Here is a 24,625-nt window from a genome sequence, read left to right as displayed (position 1 = left end):
TGAAGCTATGACTTCATTCAGTTTGACTTGAATGACCTTTAAAGACGTTGGGTTCTGCCTCAGTGACTCGTTTGTGGGAACAGCTGAACCGAAATGCTTTTGTTAAATGGCCCTTTCACCTGACTGTGTGCTCCGTGTTATTTTGTTTTATTGCATTTTTTAAAGTCTTTATATGTAAATTAGACTCAAAAGGGCAGTAGGCAAACTGTGCCACTCTGTATTACTGCGCGGTCAATAGATAGATAGATAGATACTTTATTGATCCTGAGGGAAATTCAATAAAAAAGAATACTGGCCAGAAGGTGACGGTGATCACCATCCCTGCTAACGCCTTGCGGCTGCCCTCAGAAGCTTACGTGTGACGTCAGTGTGATAAAAACCTTCTTGGCCTCCCTCTCATGTTCTCAGGCTTACAGCGCAGCCCTGCAGACTCAGTGGCAGTGGGTCAACCAGCTCTGTGTGTGTGTGGAGCAGCATCTCAGAGATAACACAGCGTACTTCCAGGTGAGGCAGAAAGCTGAGCTTTCTCACTGAGAATTCAAAAACATAAATAAATCTTCACGATATCATAATTTCTCACCCAGTTCACATAATGTCCACTGAAAAACACTCATTTTGAGTTTTCACTTATGTGGAGAAAAGTGAGTCTGTTCTGTGTTATTATCCACTGTCATCTACAGCCTCTGTGAAAATAATTCTCTTATTTTCATTTCTGTCTCTCTTTTTTTAAGTTTATGAGCGATGCTCGGGACTGTGAGTCGTACCTGCGCCAGCTCCAGGAGACCATCAAGCGACAGTACACCTGTGACAAGAACAGCAGGCTGAGCAAACTGGAAGACCTGCTGCAGGACTCAATGGTATCTTCAGTTTCGGTCTCAGTTTTTTGTCTCCAGGTCTCAGTACGCAGGAGGACTTCATGTACAACTCAATCCAGAAAAATAATCACCCCTTTGTGTACGCTTTATATTTCATATACAACATGTTCGTATTATCCCTCAGATATTTGATCTGAACTGTTTTGCACTTAAAGAAGGAACTGAATCCTTTGAGCAGCTGGACAGATGAGATTAACTGACAGCACTGACCCCTTCATCCTCAGTGTCACTACAGCCAACATCAATGATTCTCACAAGTTTACGCTGTATTTTGGATACCTTTACCCTAACCTGAACTCGTCCGCCAACCCACGCTCTTAAAGTTCAAGCAGCGACATTGTTTTTTCTATCATTACAGATTCACAGGATAAATACCACGTTACAGTGTTGTACAAGATACCAGCTTGCTGAGTTCCTCCAGGTTTACGTGCTGCCATCTTGTGTTCCCAGAGCAAACTTACATTAACAAATGCTTGCAGAGACATTAATTTTCAAGCGTCAGGAGCAAAAGAGACCTTCAGTAGCTGAGGTGTTAGCGTCCCAGTGTCCTCCTGACTGTACTGCTCTGCCTCAGGCCGCTGCAGTTAGAGCTTCACTGAATCATCCTTGCTGTGGCAATTTTGTGAAAGTGCCTTCTTCACGTCCACCTCACACACACACACCTCTGACTTCAAACAGATGGCAGAGTGGGCAACTCTCCACAGGCCATAGCAGTGAGCATATCCTCTCAATAAAGAGGTGTGATCGTTTGTCACAGTCAGCTGCTCTTTTCGCAGGTCTGTGTGCTCTCAGCTTTGTTGCACACGGATGCGACTCTGTTCACATGCTACCTGTGTTCACATCTGTGTGTGTTTGTGTCTGCCTGCCTCTGTTTGTGCATGTGTGTGTTATCAGTTTCCAGCTCCAGTCAGTGAAGTTTCCGTATCACTGTGCTCCATCTCTCCGTGGGAGGAGGAAGCCGACACTGTGACACAGCAGAAAACAAATATCTGAAGCTTTTGTCTGACTGTCACAATAACTGAGGAGAGGATATTAAATTGACCTTTTCGCCATACGTTAGGCAGATATTGGGTTTTAGGAGCAGCTGTTTGATCAGACCTTGTCCTCTCTTTTGTTTTATTTTGTTGTCCGTTTTGTTTGCATCCTGTCCTGTCGTTTTTATCGTGACGGATGTTGAACTTGTGGTGATAATCAATTATAGTTCTCATGGTAGCGCTGACGGCACTGAACACCATGTCAGTGTGAAATTCATTTCAGGGGTGTAATGTATAAAGTTATTTAGGCAGGCCCCCCCATTAGTTTCTGTCTGTCAGTCTCACTCTGTCTCTACCTCTCCCTCACTTCTGTCTCTCTGTTTGTGTCTCTCTATAATGAAACCTTAATGACTCTCTCTGCTGGAGGCGAGACAGAAATTAAATCTAATTCTGCCTGTCAGCTCACCTTTAAATGTTTAATGGTTAGCGCCTGAGCTAACTCAGGCAGGTGAGTCCACTCATCTCAGGGGCGACAGGCTTTATTTGCCTGATATGGACACACAGGGCCTGTAGACATGTATGAGTGGAGAGACTGATGAATCAAACAGTTTCTGACTGACAGCGTGGATGATAATGATGTTCTCTGTGCTGCAGGAGGAGAAGGAGCAGCTGATTGAGTACAGGAGTACTGTGGCAAGCCTGGTGGGCCGGGCTAAGACGGTGGTGCAGCTCCGCCCCCGCAGCGCAGAGAGCACCCTGGGATCCACCACACCCATCAAAGCCCTGTGCGACTACAGACAGATAGAGGTATGACACCCGCCATATGTTACACTCCATGGACATGCTGGTTTGCATGTTTTCTTTCTCTCAGAAAGTGGTTGAAAAAACACAGTTGCTGTGAGTTTCTGATAAACCAAGAAGTCTGATGTCCTGCTTTTCCATCTTACCTCTCAAATACCTTGTTTTTGTTAAAGAGGAACCCTTTGACTGCCAGGACAAGGTTGTGACAGAATGTGTGGTACCAACTCACCACTGACCTCACCACTCCACACACACACACACACACACACACAGCCCACACCATCGTTTTAGCCCACACCACAAACCACCTCCTCTCTCCCCTGCACTTCCTCTACAAGCCCTTTTCACAAGCTGCTCTGTGGCTGTTCTGTTTCAGTTGCTTCCTGTACAGCTCCAACGGTTTGCACTTTATTTATCTTTATGGCGTTCAGTTCGAATGCTGAGTGGCCGTAATGATTATGATCCAGAATTTATCATCAGTGTAGTTATTGTACTCACCATAGATGATCTTTGCATCTCTCCTCAGAAAACTCTGACTGTATCTTAGTCAAACGTTGTGGACTGTTTTTACCCTCAGTGCCACTTTTACACAACATGCACAGAAACAAGTAAAGTCTTTCTCCCTCTGCCTCTTACTTTGAGCTGTGATGTCCTCAGGGAATCTAAAAGCCAATCAATTATACATGTGTCTCATCCCCTTTGCGGTCTCAGTTGAAAACCACCACCCAGCACTCCAGCCCGGTGGACATGGTGCTGCTGCCCCCATGTGCTGCTATTTTTAGTTTGCTGTGTTAGATTCCACAGGGTCAATTTGTTCACTGAAGCATACTGTATGAGAGGTGAGGTGTTGTATCCAGGTGAAGAAGGAAAGAAAACAAAAAACAGAGCTCAAAGTTTTATTAAAGCAAATCAGTTTGTGCTAATATTCACCAAACGTCTGGACAAACGTGCACATGACCAAAAGTAATCTTTCTCTCCTTCACTTTCCTGTGTCTCCTCTCCATATCCTCATCTACCTTTTTTTGCCTCTTCCTTCTCACTCCCTCCTCCTCCTCCTCCTCATCCTCTTCCCTTCCTCTCGTCTGTCGGCTGGGCTGGCAAGACAAACGTTCAGGTATAGCTGCCTATATTCTCCCTCTCTCACCTCAGATTCTTACACTGCACACACTGCACTGCTTTGGTTGCTCCTCTCTTATGAGCTGCAGGTTTCACTCTCAGTAGTGTAACATGTGGTCGCTGTGATTTTGATGCCTACCCTGGTAGGTTTCTTAGAATAAAATCAGTGAAACAGTAGCTGCAGTTTTTAAATATCTTATTAAAGAACTAAACCAGATTAAACTTTGCGTGTGCGTATGGCAACCTGCTGTGTCTTCACAGCTCTAGACAGCATGAATCAGAGTGCTGGCAGGACTGGAGAAATGTCCTCTCTCAACTTTTGATTGTAGTAGTGACAAATAAACAAATAGTAAATGGCAAGTATATACATACAGGTAGAGCATGGACTCGATGTCCACCATTTGTTTAGTTTTCTATTGTGCATTTGAATACTTAAGTGAAAGGTGGAGATCAAATTGAGTGAATCATTGAGGGTATGTGGCAGTCAGTGAGCTGAACTGAACAGAGTTTGTGCCTCTGAGGCGCATTCAGTCAGTCAGACAGTAACAAGTCACTGCTTTGAGCTTCATGTATTTACTGTATGTGCGTAGCTTTGCATTATTGATGTACTGATGTGAGTGTGTGCAAGGAAGGGGTGAGAGAGGGTGCGGGGTGGGGGAGGCAGTACAGCCGTAGCTTTTTATGCGCATCCTTTAAACTCTTCCCCGCAGTCATGGCTTTGCCTTGTGTTTATTTTAATCCCAAACGCTTCGTCCTGTGTTGGGTTTCTTAAAATCACCGTGTGAGCAGTGGTTTCCCTTGTTGGTGAACTGCTGCTCAAGATGAATCTGTGAAACCCAGCCCAGGTCTCGGTAAACCTCACTTTGAGTTTGGAGAATATTCGCTGCTTTCACAATAAAAGTTAACAAGCGCAAAGCAGCTTTCAGTCCACACGTCATCGTTCTTGTGTCCAGGACTCTAACTTTGTATCATTTTAGAGCTTCTGCTAACTTCATGAACTTCATGAATGTTTGCATTTTGTGTTGCATTATGCGTTTTCAGCTTTTCATTTGGGTGTTTTCTCTCCTCTCCTCCCTTACTTTCTTCCTTTTTTCACCTGACCTCTCTTCCATTCATCCTGTCCTCTAACCTTCATCATCCATCATCATAATTCTTTGGCTTTCTACTAAATCTGTCTGACTTTGCCATCTTGTTCTTTATGTTCTCTCTGTCTCTTTGCTGACTTCCTCATTTCTGACATTTGTCTTTCCCTAACCTCCATCCCCTTTTCCCCCCTCAATTCGTGCTCCATCCATCCCTCTCTGTTTTTCCGTTTTTTCTTCCATCCTGTATGCCTGCCTCCTCTCAGATCACAATAAGCCGAGGCGAGGAGTGTGTGCTGGAGGACAACTCTCAGAGGACCAAGTGGAAGGTGATCAGTCCGACAGGAAATGAGGCCATGGTCCCCTCAGTGTGTTTCACCGTCCCGCCTCCCAATCAGGAGGCCATCAACACAGCCAGCAGGTGAGATACACACACACACGTTTTTGCCTCATATCAGAATCAAAAACTGTGATTTGTTGAAATTTCACATGAAGGTGGGTGGGTTATTGTTGGCTATTAACACTCATGTTCTGTGTGTGTGTGTGTGTGTGTGTGTGTGTGTGTGTGTGTGTGTGTGTGTGTGTGTGTGTGTGTGTGTGTGTGTGTGCGTATACAGGGCAGAGCAGTTGTACCAGAAGGTCATGTCTCTGTGGCATCAGCTGCATATAAACATGAAGAGCGTGGTGTCCTGGCACTACCTGCTCAAAGACATCAGGAATGTCTCCGGATGGAACCTGGACACGGTGAGACTGTGTGTGTGTGTGTTTGTTTTTCTTTCTTCTGTCGTTCTGTTTTGTTTCTTTGCTTTCCTTCTGCTCTGTCGTACTCACCTTCTCCCACCTCTCAGGTTCGCAGTCAGTCTCCGGCAGAGCGGCAGCAGGTCCTGGATCACCTGGAGTCCCAGTTGGCCGACTTCCTGTCTGACAGTAAAGAAAGCGCTCTGTTCACGCCAGGCGAAAGGCGAGAGCTGGAAAAGGACGTTCAGCAGGCCCTGCAGCACTGCCAGGACCTGCTGCTCAACATGGAGACCGGTGAGACAAATAGACCCTCCTCAACGTTTAGGCTGACATTTTCTCATGTACCCTACTTCAGCATTGCCACATTATGCTTCTACTTCACTACATTTCAGAGGGAAATACTGTCAACTGTACTGCATTTATCTTTAGTCACTTTCTACTTTACAATTTAAAGTTTGGTCCTTTTCCTTTTTAATTTTTTTAATAGTTTTAATGTAAAAATAACTTGTTTAAATTATTGTCTGTGGCAAATCTCCAAGGTTCACCAACTTTTTGAGATGGTTGCCAAATATCTCTGAATGATTTAGTCTGTTCAAACAATGACCCTTCTGTATTAAACTCACACACAGCAGATTAAAGCCATTAAAGATGAGCAGTGGTCTGTAAAAATTAGTCTCTCTCAGCACAGAATCATAACAAAATATGTCATTTTTATCATCTCAGAAAGCCAAACACAGAGTAATTTTTAAAATAAACTCTGAATAAAATGCCTGCAGCGTTACTGTTCATGCCTGCCCAAAATGATTCGTCGATTGATTTGTCCTTGTCCTTTCTGTCTCCTCTCTCTTTCTAGTGGAGAAGGACGAGTCAGTCTCTCGCTCGTACCTGTCGGAGCTGCAGAACGTAAGCCTGCATTTGAACGAGGCCGAGCAGAGACTGATGAGGGCAATCGAGACTCCGCCCCCCAGTCGCCTGTCAGGTGACAGTGCTGACAACACTCTTCAGATTGCAGAGCAGGAGGTCAGTGTGAGCTCCATCTACTGGTGGCAAAAGGCAATAACAAATATTTTACTAATGGTAATGATTTTTCTGCCTCAGTAGGTCTACTAGTTTGTGTAAATATGTGTTTGCTTCACTGTTCTTGATGATGTTTAAAACAAATGTTTATGACAGTAAATGATCCAGCCTGATTTTGTTAATGTTGCCTGTCTGTCAGTCAGTGGTTAAAACAACAAAGTTGAAACATGAAACATCACTTTGTTACCCCCTCATTTTGCTGTTCATGTAGAAGTTGCAGTCAGAGCTGGACGCCCTGCGTTCTGGTTTGGGTGATGTGTCACGTCGCTGCATCAGTTTCTTCGAGGAGAAGCCAACCTCGTCCAGCGTTCCTGCCCTCCGGTCTGAACTCAATCAGGCGGTGGAGAAGATCGACAAACTGTACAACCTCTCATCTGTTTACCTAGAAAAGTTAGTGAGATTTTGTTCCTGTAGCATGTACAACAGTCCTGTTTATTTTGCACTCATAATTACACATTGAATGCTTTGCTTACAGTATATACCTGATTTATTTATCTCTCTTTACCTTTTATCTACTCAGGTTAAAAACGGTGGACATCCTGATGCGTATCCTGGATGAAGCGGAGAGCCAGGTCAGGAAGAATGAGAGCAGACTAAGTGAAGAAGATATTGTTCCTGCTGACACAACGGCCATTCAGAACCTCAGAGATCAGCTCAGGGTATGAGGCACATCGTCACATAAAATCCCCTTATTGCGAGCTGAAGAGAAATGTTGTGAAACTGACTGCATCTGACCGCAACCTCTTTTCTGCATCCTTTTGGTTTCCATGTAATCTCTTTCCAGAAGTGGCAGGCTGAGCTTGCCGAGCAGGAGGGCATCTTTCAGACTCTGCAGGTGGAGGTAGGTCGAGCCAAAAAGGCGGGATCTCAGCTCAGCAGGCTCCACCCAGACCGCAGTCCCGAGCTGGAAAGATACCAGGAGAGAGCCAATCAGATGGCAGAGAGGTGGAGTGGAATCAAGAGACAGATGGAGACACGGTGAGCAGGAAAGGATGAAGATCAGAAAAAAGAGAAAAGATCTGAGGAAGAGAGAAGAAGATTCAAAGGATTATTTAAACTAAGATAACTGTTTAGAGATATTCATATTTACATAATGTGACTATCAACTTTTATGCTTAAAAACATGTTTGTGCACATCCTATACGCTAAACCCAGGTTATATGTGTAAATATTTTTTTGTGTTAAATGTTCTGAAAGTCTCTCCCTGTTTTATTGCAGACGAACTGATCTCGAAGCTCTGGGCTCAGCCCTGCAGCAGTACAGAGACGGTCATTCTGCTCTGATCAACTGGATCAAAGAAACGACAGAGAGACAAGAAAACACACAACCCGGACAGACAGACAGCAAAGCTCTGTCTGAACAACTGGCCCAGCAGACGGTTAGTAATGCTGATTTCATGGCCTTTGATCTGCAGTCTGACTGAATGGATGGTTACCTGGACGGACAGTCTTATATAATAATAATACTATGGACTGATTCTAAGGAAACATGGAGTCCATTTGTAGTTGAAATGTTGGTTTGCATCAACTATTGAATAATTTAGAAAAGATAAAATTGAGCCTGCACATTGTATCTGATAGACTGAAGTAATGATGTGTATTGTTTGTGGCTGATTCCTGTCCTCAGGCATTAGTAGCTGAGATTGAACAGAACCAGACCAAACTAGACGAGTGTCAGACTCACTCCAAACAGTACTGCACCTTAGTGAAGGTAAGACACATTTTCTCTTTGTTCCGCACTGGAATTCGTGTGAATGCACTTGATAAGAGTAACTTGTGTTAGATTCTAAAACTACGAAACACTCTCTGTAGGATTATGAACTGCAGCTGATGACCTACAGAGCCTTTGTGGAATCTACACACAAGTCACCTGTCAAGAGGAGGAGAATACACTCTTCTTCAGACGCAATCACTCAGGAGGTAAGGGGTCATTTTCTGTGACACTCTTTGGATAAATTGTCACAAAAACATTAAGATAATTTGTCAATATGCAGTTTTGGTGTGAATTTAATTCACCATCATTGCTACTGTTTTGTAATTGTTTTTGTGTGTCTTGCTGCAGTTTATGGACTTGCGCACACGCTACACGGCCTTGGTCACCTTGACAACCCAGCATGTAAAATACATCAGTGATGCACTGAGAAGACTAGAAGAAGAAGAGGTGGGATTTGTTTCCTTATCGCTCTATTGAATTTAGATTTTCTGGTTAAGTGAAATCGCTGCAGTGTAAAGTGAGAAGAACTTGTGTATATTATCCAGGCAAATGATTGTGACACAATAAACAACACGTTTTCAATCTGTGCAGAAAGAGGTTGAGGAGGAGAAGCAGGCAAGAGTGGGCCAGGTTTCAGACCTACTGGGCTGGGTCAAAGGCCTTCAGGGACGGACCGGAGGCCCCAGTGCTGAGTCTTCACTTGCTGCTCAACAGGTACAACAGAGATGTGATGCATTTGTTTGACACATGGTGCAACAAACAATGCATTTAACATCCAAGTAGCCCAGTGGGATGTTTATATAAAGGAGAATGGTTCCTGATAACTTAAATGTCATTTTTCTGTTTAACTGAAACTATAAATGTGTTGATGGTGGTTGTGCTCTACTAAGAACGTCATGCATGTGTGTTCTCCGAAGGCCATCAGCGAACAGCTTGCAGCCAAGAAAGATGAAGTGGCTGAAGCCATAAGGAGCACACAGGTCTTCCTGCTGTCGAAACAGGCCAGCAAGTAAGTTCAGATCGAGTGCATGGACACACACTATGCACACACATCCTAAAGAATGTCACTGCACATGCTGTTGTCTTTTCCTGTCTCCTGAAAGTGACACAGAGCAACAAACGTGGACAGTTTCATGCTACACAAGCAGTACAAGCACATCTAGTCGCTTGCCATCGAAATTCTGACTGAAGCAAACTGATTGATTGATTGATTGATTGATTAGTTTGGGAAAGTTGGGTAGTTGGATGAAACCTTGAGGGAAGATGAGGAATATCTAGAGGACGTTTCAAGTGGGCCTCTGATGATTTTTCAATGTTTTTTGGCTCTGTAAAGATTTCCATCTTAAAACCGTTTCAGTTTTAATGAGAAGTATGTCAAAGCCACTGCGGGAGACCTGCACTTCAGCATCACACACTCAGACACACACAAACCCCTCTGGCTCTAATCTCGTCCTCTGTGTCCTATCCAGATTGTCCCCAGAGGAGCGTGCTCATGTCGAGGCTCAGCTGGACGAGCTGACGGCCACCTACAACCAGCTGTGTGATAGCTCCACTCAGCAGTTGCAGCAGCTGGAGCAGCAACTGGCCAAAGAGGAGGAAAGAAAGGTAGATTGGTTGCAGGGATGTGCTGAGATGCAGAGGTGGTGCTGCAGATTTGTGACAAAATATTCTTTTCAGCTTTTACCCGCTTAACAAAATATAACTGTGAAGACACTTCTAGGAAAATGTTGCTTTGAGCCTGAATACGCTTGTGAGCTAAACGTGAAGTCATCTGTTGGGCAGCAAGTGTGTGTCTGTTTGTGTGTATTGTACTGCATGTTGTGTGTTCACAGAGTGTGCATTTTTTGACAAACATCACCACTACTGATGACTCATTGGTTTGGTTTGGATTAACAAACATCACAGACCCTTTTCAGACGTGTATTCAGATGATGTAAAAAAACAGAAAAAAACAAATTAGCCATTTTCTGTTTTTGGCATTTTTCATTCAAGCAGAAGTTACAAATAATGGAATAGTTTGACAGTCTAAAAGACACTGTAATCTTTATCACAGACCACTCCCACTGCCACTGCTGAGATTTAAAAAACTCTTACAATGTGGAAATGTGGGCAGAAAAGAGGAAAGAAAGTTTCACTGGATGACACTGTCTGATTTGGTGCTCCACCCTCACGTAGTTCGTCTAAAAGCCTGCAGTCATGTCATTAACTACCCCCATTGTAGTTTTTGTCATCTTCATCATCACTGTCATTATCACCAGAAAATACACCTGCTGAACTGCTAACATGGTTAATACATGGCCTTAGTGGTGCCACTCAAGAGCAGTGCCGCCCGAGTCATGGTAGCAGTCAGGTAGAAACTGTAGATCTGTTTTTTCTGCACTCATTGATAGAAACAATGATAAGTGAAATAGTTGCACTTTCACATTTCATCTCTGTAGCTACAAATAGTGTCATGTTACTTTTCTTTATGCAGTGTTCAAATAATGGCCTGCATAAAGTCAACACATCACATTTCAGTATCTTACTTTGCACCCCATACTTGCACAGTCGACCTATGGGAATCACACATTCCCATTCACTCGCAAAATTGTTCCTCCCCTGACATATACATGATGGTACATTGGTCTAAAAGGGATTGAATGTGTGTGATGATTTCAAGTTTCAAGTTGTCCTTTATGATGATTCTTATATCTTGACAACTGCACTTCATAACTGATTCCTATTTGAATGTTCTGTGTTTTTTAAAGGGAGTTTTATGTGACTTAAAAATACTCACTGCAGAATAGACATTTGTTTTAAAGTTCCGTTTTGGATTAGAGTCTAAGTGCACCAGAGGCCAGCTATGCACAAAAACAAAAAAACGCTTCACTATTTTGAGCATGTTGTGTCCAGATCACCAGAGTGTGTGTGTGAATGAGAATTTTTGTGCTTGTTCTAATGCATACTATTAATGTGTGAAACTTTAAACCAGCATTTTGCTTGAAAACCACTAACAGCTGCCAAAGGAGAATTGTGGACATCCGAGCTCTGAGCCTCCAATCAGAATGAGAGGACGAAGGTGGACATTTATAAACAGCCGTTCCGTGTCATAATGAGTTAGATCAGTTTACTCTTCAGGTCATTAAAGTGGGAATAACAAGGTGTCTCACGATACATTACTGTCACGAAGTCTTGCTAATGATAATGAGTTATTGCAATCTTAGCCAATACATGGTACATTGCAAGACTGCAATTCATCATGATTTTTGTGCAATTGAAGGGGTAAACATACTTTTTACCCAGAGTGGTTTATATTCTGATAAATTGCCCAGTAAACAATTGAGCCCAATTATTGAGACCAGTAGGTAGATTTAGTATCAGTGTTAGGAATCAGAATGAAGAGTGGCATGTAGAATGCTAACAACCAGCTTCTCACTTATCGCGCCTCACTCTGCCGAGCCATAAGCTGGCCCATTAGTGTACCATGGGACAAGCCCGAACGGTAAGTAGCGCTCGCTTTCTCTCTTACCGTTGCCTGTAGGTTTTTTGTTACCTAGACCTTATTCTTCTCTTCTTTTGAATACTTCATGTGTGTCTTTGCTTACATTTATTGAGAGCTTCTTTCTGCAATTTTTGTTACTAGTTGCTTTGTTGCATGCTCAGTGCTTGTTTTAGAATAGTTGTGGTAGTTGCTAAGGCACTTTTTATGTGAAAGCAAAATTAAAATATGCAATATATGCAAATAATTAACAACAAAAAAGTAATTATAGTTTTATTTAGCTTACTATATCTGCTGTTATGTTTTGTGGACACTGGTTGTGGGTTTTCTTCTTTTTCTGACTCTGACATCTGATTCTGCTGATAATAGACTATGATAGTATAGTATGTTGTGACACAGTAACACATTAACTGGTACATAGTGCCATATACATTGATCTGTATTGTCTCCAGAATCGATCTCAGTTTGAATTTTGTTTTCTCTATTTTTTCTAGAACCAAAATGCCATTTCCGGAGTAATTGACTTGGGAACAGTGGAAACATTCCCAGTGTTTCAAGCAGCCCAACGTGGTCTTATTGACCAGGACACCTGCCATGTACTTTTGGAGGCCCAGCTCATTATGGGTGGGCTCCTCCACCCGGATTCCTCTCTAAATCTTTCACTGGAACATGGTCTAGCTCGAGGTCTAATTGACACCCACACCAAACAGTCCCTTTCTGAACTTGAGAGTGCTTTGCAATTAGTGGAAACTACTAAATCTACAGATGACCAACAACAAAATGTGTTGCCAGTTGCTAGAGCTGTAGAGTTGGGGCTCATCAGAGAAGAAGTGGGACTTCGTATTCTAGAACTCCAGATGATCACTGGAGGCCTGAGAAACTCAACTGGAAAAATGATGAGTTTGGAGGAAGCGGAAGATGAGAGACTTTTGGCTCCAGGAATCCTCTCCAAACTCCAATCAAGGCGACAACATAGAGAACTGATTGATCCAAACACAGCTGAAAGATTAAACCTATATGAGCTACAGCAGCGCTGTGTTGTTAACAGTGACTCAGGCCTCCTTCTCCTCCCAGTCAAACAGCAACCTGGAGGAACTGTCTGCCTTCGATCCGGAAGAAAAGTTGGCATCTTTCGTGCAGTGCAGGAAGGCTTGATTGATCGGAAAGTTACTGTACGACTTCTTGAAGCACAGCTCTTTGCTGGTGGTATTGCTGACCCACGGTCTGGCCACCGACTGACAGTTGATGAGGCTGTTCGCCATGGGCTTATGGACCAGGATCTAGCCTGTGCTATGCTAGCACGACAGCTGCAGAATGGGGGTATTCTAGACCCTTTTAGTGGAGAACGTCTTGATTTGGAAGAGAGTATTCGCAGGGATCTTCTCTCCTCTCGTTTAGCTGTCTCGGTCTTGGAGTCTCTTTGTGCATTCATGGGAATACTCTGGCCTGAATCTGGAGAACTTTTGCCCATTGCTGAGGCTATTCAACAAGGAATGATCTCAGGAGAGCTATCAAGGAACATCCTGAGGCACAGACATGCCATTGGGGCTCTGTACAACCCAGAAACTCTCCAGGTTCTGCCTTTAAACCAGGCTGCTGAGGAGGCCCTTGAGCCCAATGTAGTCAGTTTGCTCAAAGATACTTGCATCCCAGATGTCCTTTCTAGCAGGAACCAGTCAAGTACCCCATCTTTGAACCGTTTGAGCTGGGGTTCCACCACCTCCTCTCCATCTCCATCCTCTCCTCCACCTTCATCGTTTCCTGAAGGCCTTTCCTGGGACATTCCATCAACACATGTAACGAATCCTGAAGAACAAGCAAAACACAAACTTATGTTTCACCTTATGACTCACAGCTACATGGATGCTTATTCTGGAAAGCGATTGTTACTGCTTGACTCTGAGTTGGTGGAGCTGGTCAAAGCTACTGAACTGTTTGCTGGAGAATCTGTAAATGGATATCAAGCTAAGCCACAAAGCAGTCTGACCAAAGACGAGCAGGAAAAGTTGCAAATGGAGAGACAGTTCAGTTTGACAGATAAAGGGGTGAGTGACAGACAAACTGAGGTTGAAGAAAGTTCCAATGTAACCACACAAAGCAAAGAATCTGAGAGGAATGGTGCAAGCAGTCTAGAAGAAATGTACGGTGGAGAAAATGGCAGCAAATTGCTGCACAAACCATCAGTAATTGTGGAGGGTGATTTAACCTCTGCAGGTAAAAATGAAATGTATGCAAATAAAGATGCAGATGTAACAGCTCAAAAGAAAGAAATATCCAGACTTGAAAGTTTAAAGGCTTCAGCTGAAAATCTTGAAGAGGAATTTACAAAAAAGCTAGATGAGTTTGTAGCAACTGAATCAGTTGCTGGTGTTCAGGGGACTAGAAGTACAGCCACAACCACAACAATAGATAGAAACATAGTCGCAGCACCACTCAAATCAGAGGGAGATTCTACTCTGTTGAAAGAAACCATCCTTTTAGGAGCAAAAACAAATGAAGATGTTATTTCAACAAAGTCTGAAGATTGGAAAGATATGAAGACTGAAACAGAAAGGACAAAAGAAAAAGTGTCCATAACAGAGACTGACTCAGATAAACTTCAGATTGATGTCCTTCAGTCAGCGGTGGAGAAGGAAGGGGAGGATGTTGAATTGACAAGGTTAGTCTTAGAGCTCAAGCAAGGAGGTCTGATGACAGAAGAAGGGGAAAAGTTGCTCCCTGATGAAGCAGTAGCCCAAGGTGTCCTCCCTGGTCATACAGCAGTTAAATTAATGGCTCAGGCAAGTCTTTTTGGGGGTTTCATAGATGCTAGCAGTGGCGAAACACTCAGCATGGAAGAAGTTATGCAAGAGGGTTTACTTGATGAAGATCTAATGTGGAGTGTCCTGAAGTCAGATAAAACTCTTGCAGGGATTGTGGATGTTGAGAAAAGGCAGATCTGCGGGGTAAGGGAGGCAGCTAAGGCAGGATTGATTGACCCTAGCACTGCTGCTCGACTTCTTGAAGCCCAGGTGGCATCTGGGGGGATTGTTGACCTACGTAGAGATAAGAAAGTCTCTGTCACCCTAGCAGCAAACCTGGGACTGATTGAGGAGGATCAAAGTGAAGCATTGATGATACTAGAGAAGGCATACAAAGGAAAGGATGTTGATTCAGCCACAGCCCTCACTAAAGCCAGTTTACAGCTACAGATGGAAGGTATTATTGACCCAGAATCCAAGTCTCCAGTTCCTCTTGAGCAAGCCATTCAGAAAAGATTAATTAGGTCTGAGGAGGCCTACCAGGTGTTGGCAAGGCAAGTGGCTGAGGGTGGTGTGATACATCATGCTTCAGGGATGAGGCTGTCAGTTTCTGATGCTGTAGATAGAGGACTAGTAGATCGATCCATCGCACCTGGACTAGAGGAGCAAGAGTGGGTCTACCAAGGGAAAGTTAGCCCTTCCTCTCACACAGAAGCCGTCATTTTCCAGGCATCAACAGGAGCCATTTTAGACCCTGACTCTGGGTGTAAACTCACATTGACAGAAGCAGTTTCTAGGGGTTTTCTGGATGAGACTATTGCCAGTGAAGCCATGGCTTCTTCTTCTGTAACACAAGGAGTGATTGATCCCCAAACTGCACAAATCGTGCCTTATTCTGAGCTTGTAAACCAAGGTAAGATAGATATAGAAACAGGCAAACGCTTCTTGGAAGTGAAACCATTCAGAGGTGTTCAGGATAAGCTAACAGGAAATACCTTGACCCTTCCAGAGGCAGTTGCATCAATGCAAGTTGACCCAGTACCAGCGTTGAGGCTGCTTCAGAGCCAGGCAGACAGTGGAGGCATCATTGACATAAGTACTGGAGAAAGACTTCCCTTATCTGAGGCCTGTAAAAGAGGTTTGGTCGGAGACAATATGGTCAGGGTAATAGCGACCAACCAGATTTTGAAAGGAGGTTTAGTTGATCCTGCTGCTGGACAACAAGTCTCTTGCCTCAGTGATGCTGTTGCAAAAGGACTGATCTCCAGTGACATAGCTTCAGAGATTCAAGAAAAACTGGCTTCTGTGGTGATAGAGGATGATGGAGTTATCGCTACACCTGTTGCATCGTCAGATGGTGCATACAGCCCTGATGTTACATTGTCAGTGTCGAGCACAGACAGTCCAGCAAACTGGCCAGATGGTAACACAAATACACAAGATGATGAAAATCAGTTCACATCTGTAGTATTAGATCAGTCACTGCTTTATAACACTACTACAGAAGAGGACAAAGCAGAAGCGCCAGTGTCAGTGGAACAAAATGTTTTAATTGAGTCTGAACAATCCATAGAGCTCTTGTGTAAATTTGCCACTGATATTGAGCAAAGAATTCAGCAAGCCATTGAAGAGATAGTACCACAAACAGACATCAGTAAATCAGAGAATCCTTCCATACCAAAGCTTGATGAGAGACTCCAAATAGGATTGAGTGAGACTGATTCTAAACAAAATGGGAATGTTTCTTTTGGGAAATCCACTCTGGCAAACGTCTGTGATACAGACGAAGATTCGTTGCAAGAAAAAGGAGTTGCTGTTTTAAAGTCAGATGGGGAACCAGTGAAGGTTGAGGAACAGGAGTATAGATTCAGTGATGAGAGCACATCAGTGGTTCATTATGATTCTGAAGATGGAAAGCTGGCAGGTTTTGTTACAACAGAGATTAGAGGTAACAGGGTGCCGGAATTTACTGAAGTGGATTATAGAGAGAGTATTGGGGTAACGCGACAGGATGATCTTTTATATGAGGAGAAAGGGAAACCTTTAATGACTGACATCACATCTAGTGCTGACACTAAACAGTCAATGCCGTTATTGACCTCTCCTTCCAGAGAGACACAAAGCAAAAGCAAGAAAAAGAGGAAGACTAAAAAGAATGGAAAGGGTAAAGAAGCAGAGAGTGAAATACAACCAATACAGATAAAACATCCATCTGAGATCGATAAAGCTGATGCACATGTTGAAGGGCAGCCTAAGGGCTTTACTGTCACAGATGAGCCTGCAACACAAGACAAATGTGAGAATTCACAGTTTCATGGTCAGACAGCTTCCACAGGGCCTCCCAACGGAGGAAGTACAGCATGTGAGGATAAAAATGATTTGGTAACGCAGGGACAGGAAGTTGTTCCAGCCACTCTGGAAACCACAGGCCATATGATTGAGCCAGGGACGGATGCAATAAAAATTATGTTAATAAAAGACACAGAAAAGCGGCATAAGGTGGAGGAGATGAAAAGGGAGGAGCAGAAAGAGGACATTGAAGAGATACCATCTGTCTCTCAGCAACCAGAACAACCAGAGAGCACTCAGGGGGTAAAGAAAAAGAAGGAGCAAGAATTTCCTCAGAAATCTGCTCTACGGGAAGACGAGAAAGCAGCCTTGATACTAAAAGCCAAAGAGAGCATCCTGAGAAAGGTGTTTGAAAAAGGGGTGAGTGAAAAGCAAACTGCTGAGGAGCTGCAGGCATTACGCAAAGAGATGGGAAAGAAGGAGAGTCAAAGTACGACTGGTAAAGATGTAAAGGAACAAACTCTGTCAGATAAGTTTGATGGAGTGGAAAGTCACAGTGTCAGAGAAGATGATGTCGAGAGACCCAGTGGCTCACAAAAAGAGAATCCTGAAGAGATGAGTGTCAAAGAGAATAAAATGGAATTAACAAGGGTCAAAGAAGAGTCAAATATGGAGAAACTTCCTGTCATTGAAACCAAACTGTTGGAGGCTTCTTCAGATGAGAGAGACGAGAAGAGCGGTTTTGCAAATGAGGACATACAAAAAGGCACTGAGACAGTTCCATCAGTCCAGCCTAAACAGACTCAGCAAAGTAAACGAAGTAAGAAGAACAAGAAAAACAAGAGTCCAAAAGTGACAGACATAACTGAGGCTGATAATAGGAAGTTGCCAACTCCTGAAGATGTGGATTCAGAGGTGACATTGACGAAAATTGCCGCAAAGTCTGAAATGACAAAATTAGACTTAGATAAACCAGCATCGATTAAGAAGCAGAGGACAGACAGACAAGTTGATCATCAGTCAGCCATTGATGTGGTCAGATCTTCAGTTGCTGATGAAGCAAACGAAGTGCAGACTTCTGTGATTAATGCTAAAGGAGCTGAGACTAGTCAACAGCATCCACCATATATACATGAGTCAGAAGACCTTGGTTCTCACACTGAGGAAGACATACAGTTGGCACACATCACATCTACTAGGACAGAAGAATCTCAAGAATCCCACTCAGAAACCAAAAATACTATCAAAACCATTGACCTTTCTCACAATGCTGTCCCATGCAAAGCAGACATACAGTCCACGACTGAACCTACAGCTCCAGGCACACAACCAGATCAAAGAGCAGGGAAAAGCAAAAAGAAGCAAAGGCACCAACCGCCTGAAGCTGATGGCACCAGTATTCCCGATTCAGAGTCTTTAAAAGACCAGCAGGAACATCTTGAGTCTCCAGTCTCGGCAGGAGATGCTTCAACTGAGTGTGAATCACCTGGGGTCCCTGAGTCTGATACAGCTACTGAGAGCTGGGAAGAGGGAGAGGATGATATCGGAGAGAGTCGAGAAACTGTGTCAAACAAAGAGGGGACAACGTCCAAGACTGGCAAGGTGAGAAGTAATAGATCATTTGGGATGGATTCTTTCCTAAGCTTGCATATATATTTTATTTTTAAGAGAATGTATTTTCCCACAGACATCACTGATGCGTCAGGAATGCTTGGAACATGACCAACGAATTGTAGCCCTGGTGTCCATGGTAAGGCATATTGAGGTCCGACTCAAACAGCAACAGCAGCAGTCTGTGGGCCGCAGCCTCATCGCCTTGGAAGACATCATCACACAGACTGAGGTGAAAGAATGTTACCCGATAAAGATCTCCTGTTATATTGATGTCACACCAGCCCATGTTTAATTATTTTTGCAGTTTCAGTTGTGCATTTGGCTCCCAGTGCTCCCAAGCTGATTTAAGGATTAGCCTCTTACCAAACAGTATCAAAAAAACTTTTGTTTTCTTTTCCTAATCTCTCTCTCAGACTCTGGACCTTGAATTGCGTGACTTGGAGCCTGCGATCAACAGCGAAGTGGAGGCCGCTGAGCAGCTGTTGAAGCCCCAACCTGAAGATGTTCCTCCACAACTCCTATTGGCCCTGGAAAAGGATGGGCGGAGCTTGGCTCGAGGGTATGAGGCTGCCAGAGCACTTTCTGAGGGGATTCTACAAAGTCTGCGAGACCATAGAGACTCATATAAGGTAAAGAAGTAGTCTGGAGAAAAACAGAATTCCTTCTTTCCTCTGTATAGATATTTTAATTTACTTGTCTATTATAGGCTGCTATGCTCAACAGCAATATTTAATGAGACATTTCTCTGGCAGGAGGCCGTTGCAGCAGAGCAGAAGTCACTGGGAGTACAAGTGGAGAGTCTGCTCTCTTGGCTGAGGGAGGCGGAGGCTCAGATGCATGGAGGAATGGCGGGGATGGAAAAAATTGAGAAGGCGCAGAAAGATGACAGTTGTGATCAGCTCACACAGCAGCTGAATCTGTGCAAGGTAAGTCATCCAAACTAAAGAAAAACTTTTTATTAATGCTCCTTTTGAAAGAATGAATAAAATTGTATTATGATACAACATAGCCATTTTCCTGTATTTTAAATGTATAGTCAGTTCAAACGCTTGCAGCATTATTCCTTAGTGCTAATTAAACAAGGGTCATGTGACAATATGTACTGTTTTTTTTAAATCTTAGAAACATATGGAACTCTGACTAAAACCACCAAACAAACAGAACACTTGATACACTGTTGACTCAGAGGTTGAGTTCATCAATTTGGACTACAATATTCTGTAGTACTGCACGGAGGAATAATGTTTCCTACTCTCAGTTACTCCTCTTCTTTCTCTTTCCTTGAAGGAGCTCCAGTTGTCTCTGATGGCTCATTCAAATGAGGTCAACAGTGTGGCCTTTGACATTCAGGTGTTCATATCAGAGCGGGCTCAGGACCTGGCCCCTGAGCAGAGCAGGCAGCTCCTGGGGCAGCTGCAGCAGCTGCAGAGGACCTTCCACCGAGCGTCAGGCCAAGCCCAGGCCTGGGCTGATGCCCTGTCTGCCCAGAGAGAGAGGGAGGAGGAGTGGCAGCGCAGGGAGAGAGTGAAAGAAGAGGAGGACAGAGAAAGGCAGAGTGCAAGGGAGAGAGAGGTTTGGAAAAAGATGATTGAGTCGAATTGGTTTGAAGTGCTGTGCTCTGATGATTTCTCACTAATACATTTGAAATGCAGTAGCTTTCATATACTATATTTCACAGCTTTACTTGTCATGCTGTTAACTATTGCCATGCTTTCTTAAACAGTCTTACACACTTGAGCACTCATGTTCTATAAAATCATATCAGAATAGAATAGAAGCTGGAAAAGCCTGCTAACCTCCACCATAGTTTAACTTGTCGTCCCATTATACATCATCTGAAATCCACTCTCATCATTTCACATCTCTATAGCAAGCAACTGCTGCACTTGTTGCAAAGGCTTTGCCACTTGACATGGACACTATCACCGCCCTCATCCTCACTACACAGGCTTTTTATGCAAGCGTTGTTTGCTACTCAGCATGTGTCTGTAACTTGTTTTATTAACCTGTGTGCCTTGCTGTTCCAGATTGCCACTGAAGGAAATCGCTTGTGTCACGGCGGTAAAGGCTAGAGATTTGATGGCAGTAAAGCCTAGCTGGCAACAATGCTTAACTGTTTTTCCTCTTGTCTCACCTGAGTACTGAGGAGGAAGAGGAAAAACAGCAAATAAACTATGAATTGGTTTGATTTCTCTCTGTATTGTTTGTTGTCGCTTGACCAACATGTTGATGTGAAGATACAATGTCTGTCTGCTTGTGTGTGTGTGTGTGTGTGTAAGTGTGAACTCTGGACACAATCTGCTCATAGCTTGGCAAACTGTACACTATACAAGATTTTTGTTTAGGGGCAATTTTGCATTTAATGTGCTCTTAGTTCAAGTAAAAAGTGGTGGTTAGATCAAAAATGCAAAATGGTCTCTTCCTGTCACATGATCCACTTTACTTGTTTATGGAAAACTTTTCCTCACTAATTCATGTTGTCATTTTCTTTCTTTGTGGGTCTTTTTTTTTCTTCCTTCTTCCCACCTTCATTTCTCACAGGTGGTTCAACAGCAGAAAGCAGAATGCTCTCTGAAACTAGAAGGCCTTACTATGTTTCTGGCTGGAGCTGCGAGCTTGCTGGCCAGTCAGAAAGCTGGAGCAGAGTCAAGTGATGTGAACGTCCTGCAAGATAAGCAGAAAAAGCTAAAGGTATGAAAATTTTAACTCCACATGCAGAATCTAAAGGCCAACACGCCAAAACACAATTGGGCTGTTTTGTATGTTGTTTATTTGTACATGTACATTCAGCTCAATGTTATTCTTTTTACAATAACGCTGACATTTCTTCACAGTATTTACGTGATTTCCATCTGCTTTAATTTGTTCACCCAAAGCCTTGTTCCTCCTCAAACTCCTCATAGTTTCAAACATTAGCAGGGGGATCATGTCTTTCTTCTTTGACTAAATCAAACCTGTTTTGCTTCATACTCCAGGAAGTACAAAAAGACCTCCAGTCCAAGCAAGAGGGCATAGCTGAAGCCATCCGCTCTGTGGAGGAGCTCCTGGCAGAGCGAGGAGCAAGTCTGAGCCCAGAGGAGAGGGAGAGCCTTCAGGAGGCGCTAACAAGAATGAAGGAGCAGTACAGTGCCCTTACAGATTCAGTAAATACATCGCTGTCAGAGGTGGGCACAGCCATCAACACCACTGTAGAGCAGAACACACAAAAGGTAAGAGGATGTGGCTGTTGAAATGCATGTTGTGTTAACATGTCATCAACATGCAGCTTTTTTTTGTGTTCATCTTCTTGCCACCTTTCTGTCTTCTCTCCTGCAGGCGAAGGCTGAGGAGGAGCTCCAGGAGACCCAAGGCCAGATAGACTCTCTGTTGAAGGAGTTGTCCTCCCTTAACCAACCAGGTGGAAGTGGACTTGGATCTGGAGTGGCCACAGATGTTGCTGATGCAGTATTCCCACAGCCAGAGGGCGCTGTGGTGTCACACACAGAGATGCTGCAGGTTAGAATTTCTCATCTGTGCAGCACATTTTGACTAAAGCTTTTTGCAACATTACCAAGTTATGAGCTGAAACCTTTGACCTGTCACCCAGGCGGAGCTTCAGCAGCTCCAGTCTCAGCAAGCAAAGCTACTCCAGATCACACAGTCAGCTCGCTGTCTTCTGGACCAGCCGGACTCCACTGTTCCTCCTGAGGAGAAGCGGCGTCTCCGGGCTGCCCTGGATCAGCTGCAGGCCCAGCACCAGGACAAGCTGCAGAGCTGCCAGGTACTCAAAATAAATACTGATGTGTATTTTAAGCCCACAGCAAGACTTCCTTATGTGTCCTGATCTGTGACATGTGGATCTTAACCTTAACCTTAACAGTGACACTCTCTGGTTTTCATTTCAAACGTTTGATTTTATGGGATTTAAATTTATCGTGGTCAAAGAACATGGGCAAGACAGCTTTTGCAGTTTAGCATTTGGGATAAGTAAGTGCGTTATACAGTTTATTTACTTTTTTTCTGTTCTGCTGTAGTTAACTCACTGCTGCTGCTGTAACTGTTTCTTCTAGGACCGTCTGAGAAAATCTGAGTCCCTGAAGGATGAGCTGACAAAGTTCCTCCAAGAGCATGGAAGTCTAGTTGCCTGGCTGGAACAAAGTGAAGAGGAGCTCCGTTCCCTCGGGGAAGGAGAAACTGATGCACAAGGACTGAAGGGCAGACTGGAGGAGCACAGAAAGGTGCACAAAGTGCTCCCTTAAGTGACATAATCTCTCATCCACCTTTTTAAATATTTACATATGAAGGTTCCAACTTGCTTACAAAACCAAGACCCGCAGAAACATGGGTGTATTTGTCATGCACATTTAGCAGGCTGCAGATTCTCCACAAGAGGGAGCTGCTCATTGATGTTTCCCGGTACACACAAAGAAATTAATATCTGAAGAAGCTAAAAATCTGGTTGGATTCCTCGTCCTTCGTTTGCTCTCAGCCCTGGAACAGTGAGAACTCTGCACTCTGTCCAGTATTAAAAACATTACATTTTGTAGGTTTGACATATAGCCGAAAGCATAAATGTTCAGCAACTACACAAAATACCATTTTGAGAGTCAGTCCCACTAGATGGCCTTAGTAACAAAACTGCAGAAGCTGTTTATTTGCTGTTAGACTGTCTTTTTTCTTGCATGTAAGTGGTGCAGATTGTTCTGAGCTGCAGGTCTGAAAAAGCCGGCACTGTGGCTCTGCAGTTGGATTGGCTAAGCCTGGTTTCAGGTGCTTTGAAGTCAAGTGAATTTGCTGAGAAATATCACTCTGCATCTGGGCCCAGTGTAGCTGAGGAGAAACACATACTGCACAGCTATGTTTTTTTGACCTTCAATTATCCATGGAAGACTGAGTTTCCACGCTCAGTTTCCATCCATCCGTATGCCCTGACATGCCCTGATATGCACTCACACAATCAAACATTCTCATCTGGGAGCCACTGAAACACTCCACCGGAGCGCTTTAAGAAAATTTCCTTGTTAAGACTCCCTTGATATCACATTTGCAATGTTTTATATCCTTCTCTCACATATTTTTCCCCAAACGTTGTGGAACTTTGAACTGGTCATGGTCCTCTTTTCCATGATCACTCATTTTTTTTTTTAAGTAATATCTTGTATGCGTCTTGTGTGTCTTTTATCTGGACTCTGATTTGGAGTAAAGTTTGAAATGTGTATTTGAGTTTGATTTTGTCCCCAACTGACCTGTAAAACTCTCCGTATTTCCAGCTTGGTGAGGATGTAATTTGCCACAAGGCAGACCTGCGCTTTGTTTCCATCTCCGGTCAGAAGGTTCTGGACTCTGTTCAAGGAGCTCTGGAGCAAGCTGGTGGTTCTGATCCAGCAATGGACAGCACCAGACAGCTGGTAACTGACAAGCTGCAGGATGCTAACCACAGATACACAACCCTGCACACCAAGGTGAGGGATACAAGAACACATTCTAGAAATTGTTATAACTTGCGTTCAGTTAATTAGTTCTTACTCTTTGAAAATCTCTGTTTGTGTGTGCAGTCAACAGAATTGGGAGGTCGTTTGTCCGGCCTGTTGGAGAGGTACCAGCAGTACCAGGATGAAGTGGTCTCCCTGCACTCCTGGCTCAGCACTCAGGAACAGAACCAAAGCATAGCCAAGCCCAGTGGAGACACAGACCCCCAGAACCTGCAGAACACACTACGACAAGTACAGGTACAGCGCAAAACACTAACGTGAACAAAACAGCAAGTCAGGGAGAAGACAGAAAAAAGGACCGCAGACAATTTTCAGAGTGTGGAAAAATGTTCCTCATGATCTGGACTCATCTGCCTCAGCTGTTGTACTGTCCAAAAAGCTTAAATTGAATCAAGAAATTGATGTCTGGAAAACAAGTGGAATACTGAAATGGAAAGCATGTGGGAACGTTGTCTTGGTTGACTAAGTGCGTCTTCTGTCCTCAGCTGCTGCAGGACGAACTTGCTGAGCGTTCGGTGCAGCTGGAGAAGGTGAAAAGAGCAGGAAAAGATCTGGTCAGCACAGACGAGTCTCCTTCCCTGAAAGCTGTTGATATCCTCTGTGCTGCAGGTAACTTAACTCGCTAAATCTGTCTCCATTAACTCCATCTTAACTAC

At 43.8% G+C, this 24,625-nt stretch overlaps 1 protein-coding gene across 23 annotated transcripts in view; it reads left to right on the top strand.

Moving 5' to 3' along the window:
• Window positions 1-24,625, top strand: part of macf1a (microtubule actin crosslinking factor 1a) — a 196,732-nt gene that overhangs the window by 106,969 nt on the left and 65,138 nt on the right. For 15 of the 23 annotated variants that reach the window (XM_046418682.1, XM_046418686.1, XM_046418688.1 and 12 more), the window contains 31 exons: window positions 409-504; window positions 732-857; window positions 2,504-2,656; window positions 3,753-3,764; window positions 5,115-5,269; window positions 5,466-5,592; window positions 5,697-5,880; window positions 6,440-6,606; window positions 6,875-7,053; window positions 7,184-7,322; window positions 7,448-7,641; window positions 7,882-8,041; window positions 8,290-8,373; window positions 8,475-8,582; window positions 8,725-8,823; window positions 8,968-9,090; window positions 9,294-9,385; window positions 9,846-9,981; window positions 12,349-18,486; window positions 18,572-18,727; window positions 18,912-19,127; window positions 19,251-19,424; window positions 19,786-20,070; window positions 21,040-21,189; window positions 21,474-21,707; window positions 21,814-21,993; window positions 22,085-22,258; window positions 22,548-22,715; window positions 23,748-23,939; window positions 24,033-24,206; window positions 24,455-24,578. In XM_046418682.1, coding sequence (XP_046274638.1) covers window positions 409-504; window positions 732-857; window positions 2,504-2,656; window positions 3,753-3,764; window positions 5,115-5,269; window positions 5,466-5,592; window positions 5,697-5,880; window positions 6,440-6,606; window positions 6,875-7,053; window positions 7,184-7,322; window positions 7,448-7,641; window positions 7,882-8,041; window positions 8,290-8,373; window positions 8,475-8,582; window positions 8,725-8,823; window positions 8,968-9,090; window positions 9,294-9,385; window positions 9,846-9,981; window positions 12,349-18,486; window positions 18,572-18,727; window positions 18,912-19,127; window positions 19,251-19,424; window positions 19,786-20,070; window positions 21,040-21,189; window positions 21,474-21,707; window positions 21,814-21,993; window positions 22,085-22,258; window positions 22,548-22,715; window positions 23,748-23,939; window positions 24,033-24,206; window positions 24,455-24,578 — 10,699 coding nt within the window. The remainder of the gene's footprint in view (window positions 1-408; window positions 505-731; window positions 858-2,503; window positions 2,657-3,752; window positions 3,765-5,114; window positions 5,270-5,465; window positions 5,593-5,696; window positions 5,881-6,439; window positions 6,607-6,874; window positions 7,054-7,183; window positions 7,323-7,447; window positions 7,642-7,881; window positions 8,042-8,289; window positions 8,374-8,474; window positions 8,583-8,724; window positions 8,824-8,967; window positions 9,091-9,293; window positions 9,386-9,845; window positions 9,982-12,348; window positions 18,487-18,571; window positions 18,728-18,911; window positions 19,128-19,250; window positions 19,425-19,785; window positions 20,071-21,039; window positions 21,190-21,473; window positions 21,708-21,813; window positions 21,994-22,084; window positions 22,259-22,547; window positions 22,716-23,747; window positions 23,940-24,032; window positions 24,207-24,454; window positions 24,579-24,625) is intronic. The other 8 variants (XM_046418693.1, XM_046418692.1, XM_046418690.1 and 5 more) reach the window with 3 other exon arrangements.

The sequence above is a fragment of the Scatophagus argus genome, chromosome 17 (assembly GCF_020382885.2).
Source record: "Scatophagus argus isolate fScaArg1 chromosome 17, fScaArg1.pri, whole genome shotgun sequence".
In the NCBI taxonomy this organism is placed as follows: domain Eukaryota; kingdom Metazoa; phylum Chordata; class Actinopteri; family Scatophagidae; genus Scatophagus; species Scatophagus argus.
This window is presented reverse-complemented; position numbering and strand designations above follow the sequence as displayed.